The sequence below is a fragment of the Oncorhynchus kisutch genome, unplaced genomic scaffold (assembly GCF_002021735.2).
Source record: "Oncorhynchus kisutch isolate 150728-3 unplaced genomic scaffold, Okis_V2 scaffold1990, whole genome shotgun sequence".
Classification (NCBI taxonomy): Eukaryota; Metazoa; Chordata; class Actinopteri; order Salmoniformes; family Salmonidae; genus Oncorhynchus; species Oncorhynchus kisutch.
In genome coordinates this window covers 23,719-27,901 of record NW_022263935.1, presented here as the reverse complement: position 1 = coordinate 27,901, position 4,183 = coordinate 23,719, and the positions used below count along the sequence as shown (strand labels likewise).

At 39.0% G+C, this 4,183-nt stretch overlaps 1 protein-coding gene across 1 annotated transcript; it reads left to right on the top strand.

Annotated features, from left to right (window-relative positions):
- The first annotated feature begins 690 nt into the window (after nt 1-690).
- Nucleotides 691-3,062, top strand: LOC116368783 (uncharacterized). Its single transcript, XM_031819252.1, has 5 exons — nt 691-850; nt 1,750-1,825; nt 2,055-2,173; nt 2,403-2,439; nt 2,571-3,062. The coding sequence occupies exons 2-5, from the start codon at nt 1,787-1,789 to the stop codon at nt 3,060-3,062; spliced, it is 687 nt and encodes a 228-aa protein (XP_031675112.1). The 5' UTR covers nt 691-850; nt 1,750-1,786.
- The last annotated feature ends 1,121 nt before the right edge of the window (nt 3,063-4,183 follow it).

The following is a 4,183-nucleotide window of genomic DNA, read 5'->3' as shown; positions in this document are numbered from 1 at the left end:
CACTGAGATACAATGTGTCGTCATGCATTTGTGCATGCAAGCTGTTAACGGTCATACCCGTCTTGCTAGCTAATTTAGCTAGCTCATCAACCAGTATTTTATTCGCTTTTTCTGCACGACAGCACTTATTAAAGCCTTGAAACTCATGGGGACCTCACTGTTGCCACGGGTCATCGAGCTAGCCCTTATTTGGCAGCAGGGTTGCATCGGTTTCCACTGGATGTGACAGCTTGTTAGGCTGGCTAGCTAGGTAGCTAATTCGCTGACGCGAACTGTTTATCACGTAGCAGCCTATGCTGACTAGCATCGCTAGCAACTAGCTAACATGGATAAAGGCTAGTCGTGGGTCCACAAAATCAAACAAATGGTACTGAACTGATAACAAAATCATGTTTCGAAATTGTAGACGCTTTTTTTGTTGTTTTTGTTGCTTAATGACATTGCGAATATCATAATTTTTGACTACCGGTATGTATTTAATCCGGTTTCGGCATGAGAAAAGTATTAATCGCAAATTCCAGCACTAACGGATACCGGGAAATAAATAAGTATTAATCGCAAATTCCAGCACTAACGGATACCGGGAAATAGAAATAAGAGACCCGGTCACGAATGCGGAGCCACGCCCTAAAATAACATGTGACCACAAGGCGTTTGTGACACATTCATGCGTTCCAATTTTGTCATAATTGTCTGTAGGTTCTAAATTGCTTATGAGCTTGGCTGCCCTTCAGAAAGTAGCTGATTCTTGTACTCTACAGCTGTATTTTCCTACAGTTAATAATAATACTAGCAACAAAACAGATTTCATTCCTTAAAATGATATTGCCAGATGGAAGAAAATAATAAGGTAGGCCTAAACTGTAATAAGATATACCTTAAAGACTGCTTGTGTTTAATCCTGAATCCAGTTGCCCCTCTTGTACTGGGATAAAACAATAGGCAAGCCATGAACCTTATGGAGGAGTGCATGTGTTTTGCAGACACACCTCGGTAGTGGAGATAATGGGGTATATGCAGACACACCTGGGTTCTAGACTGGCTGAGGTAAACATTTTAGGAAAGCCTGGGTTTTTAAATCCCGGTGAAAGCAGATATGTCAAAGTTTGTCAATGTCATGTTGCCCTTCCATTTAGATTAAACTAGCGAAAAGATCATTTTGCTTCTCTTAATCCACATTTTCTACCAAAAAAACATGTTCATGCTTTAGGGCTGGTGGCTCCATATATATTGGTAAAATATAAAGTGTGTGTGTGTGTGTGTGTGTGTGTAGGGTGGGGGGGGGGGGGGGGTAGTGGATATATTGGGGTATAGGCCTAACTGTTGTTTTGAGGGTGAAATTTCAACCACAGGATGATGTCATCATTGTAAACTAAATTCAGCATAGCCAAACCTTGTATAAAATAGGTTGAATTTGTACCTTTGAAACCATGTCAGATTTTCAACATTATATACACTTTCAGAAAAAAACAATAGGCAGCACCTCAGCCCGGGATCGAACCCCATTCAGGGTTTTAACTACACCCAGCCCTGCTTAGCTTTAATATGTCACTGACTACTACCAATATGCTATTGTGAGAATTATTATTGAGAGATCTCTTACTAACAGTGTTAATATCGAAGTCATTCTAAGGGGTAGGTCTGACAAAGCAAATGAGTGAGTGAGTCTTTGACATGAAGACAGTGGTTAGATTCTGCCATTGGGACTGCTCTGATGTTGTTTCCATTCTCTCCTGGTTATGACCATAGAGCCTTGTCCCAGTCTCTAGACCTGCCTGTCTGTGTGATGGATGACCACCTGACCTCTGAAGCTGTCAATGAGATGGTAAGTTGACCTTGTCATTTCATAGTACAACATTAATCCAATAAAATGTTATAGTGATGCTATCATTGGCAATGTTGACGTACCACAACTATCTCTGTTGTGTTGCAGTTGTTTAATTGGCCCAACGTTGCCAATGCTCCTCCACTCTTTAACAGTTAATAATCATTTCAGTATGATATTTGTTGTATATTAAGTTTGATTATTTGCAATATAATTACATTTCTACCAGGAGCAGAGCAATTCTACCAGGAGCAGAGCAACCTCAGTGATGGAAACCACAGAAGAGGGGAAGCTCAACAATGTGGAACATCTGACACTTATGGACTTCCTTCAAAACCTAACTGAGAAGTATGTTCTGTTTTCTTTGGTACTATCACACCTTCAAGGAAATAAGATCAAATTAGAAACTGATCAATCGGGGAAAAAAAATTCATTGCTAGAAAAGTTGTCACATTGCAATTTTGCCAAAACAACTGACACAAAGCAAGTATAACTTCACGATCAGGCAAATAATTAAATAAAAACAATTCTGCCACGCATCCTGATATGACAACATTTATAACAATATTGTTTTCAGGCAATGGAGGGGGATTCGTGAGGGCATGTTTGACCCGGTAAGATCATGTTACTGACAATTTAATCAGATTACCATGAAAACTCTGCCTAATGTTTAACCTTGTTCATAAGCTTTTGAAAGATGCACTATGCAACATTTTAAAACACTTCTTCTGTTTCTGGAATACAGCTGACAAAACAACAGCTTGCCGGCTTGTGTCTGAGGATTGTCCAGTTTTTATCGGACAAGCTGATGCAGATCATCATCCCAGGTCTTTACGAACTACTGGGCATCCAAGATGCTGCCTCCTCTCCATTGTCACAGAGATCTCTCACAGCGTCACTCACCAGTCTGTTAGACGATAAGACTAACACCAAGTCCCGCGTGAGATTTACTGAGGCTGGTGTACCTAAGAGGCCAGGCAGTCGAAAGCTTTACAATAGCTTTCGCATCCCGACTCCCTACCCTTCCTCCAACTGTATGGAGCAGGAAGAGGAAGAAGAGCAGGAATCACAACTTAAGTTCAAGGAGATTTACCTGACTAAGGGCAGTGGAAGCTACCTGCCCAAGGGGGCCATGAGGTATGTTCTTAAAGGGAAATTTAACAACTTCATATTCATCTCCAGCATCACCATATGTGAAAATTACACATTTCCGTGCTTTGTAGTAAAAAAAATATAGAGGGATGTAACTGTTTCCAATAGTGCTGAGAAATTAGTGCTTTTTGAGGTTGGTTTGGTTTCGATTCAAATATTTAAAAAATAATCACGGTTTTGGATTTCAATACTTTTTTTAGACATTGAATGCACTATGGATTATGTGTGTTGAATGCTGTAACAACACATAATAAAACAATGAATAAAAGTCCCATGATGGTAGTGACTGTCCATTACTGTTTATGACTTATCAACCATCATTTACTTTCTCATATAAAATATTTATTTGATGACTTTATTATTTCATTCCAAGTCATCAACTCATCTCTATAGAGCTGCTGCTTATCCTGTCTGACAAAATCACTATTTTAGTAGTTCTTCAAATTAAATAAGACCTACTTTTATGACCGCTGAACACCAACTGTCAATCACTTAGATCATGTATTTCCAGGTAGAGAATCCTCGCAACGCAACTGCTTTTTATCTCTCTCATGCATTCTCTCGTCTCTCCGTCTCAGTCAATGAGGTTTCCGTATCTGCTCCACACAGAGTGGACAAGCAAGTGGGTGTGCAATGGATTATGGGAATTAATTGCCATATTTTCTGTGCTGAACTATGTAGAATATTGGCCTGTTGGAAACTACAACTCCCTACTACATAGCATAGTTTGTGGTTGATCTGATTTATCTCTACAGAAACTGAGCATCGAGCTCACAGAATAAGAAAAAAATTAACTATATGGAATTCAAGTAATTGAGCCGACGTCAGTCAATTAGTTGTGTAAAAACCTAAAATAACAAAAATGTTGGTTAAATGCTCAGCTCTAGATTCTAATGACATCATCAGTGTGCATCGTGTGATTTTAACCAATTATGAGTAGGCATTGCCTACTAATTGGTTGATGATGTCATAGAAAACACTTATCTTCCTCTTTCTTTTTTACTACAAAACATAGAAATGCCCGTTTTTCACATATGCTGATGTTGGGGTGGTGCTGGAGATGATGAATATGAAGTTGAAACATTTAGAAATTTCCCTTTAACATTTCTTCAAACTGCCTTGGATTGTCCTTGAAGTTATTAGAAGTTACAGTATTTGAAGTTTATAGCAATTTTGATTTTTGTAGAGGATAGATATTGCCAGGAT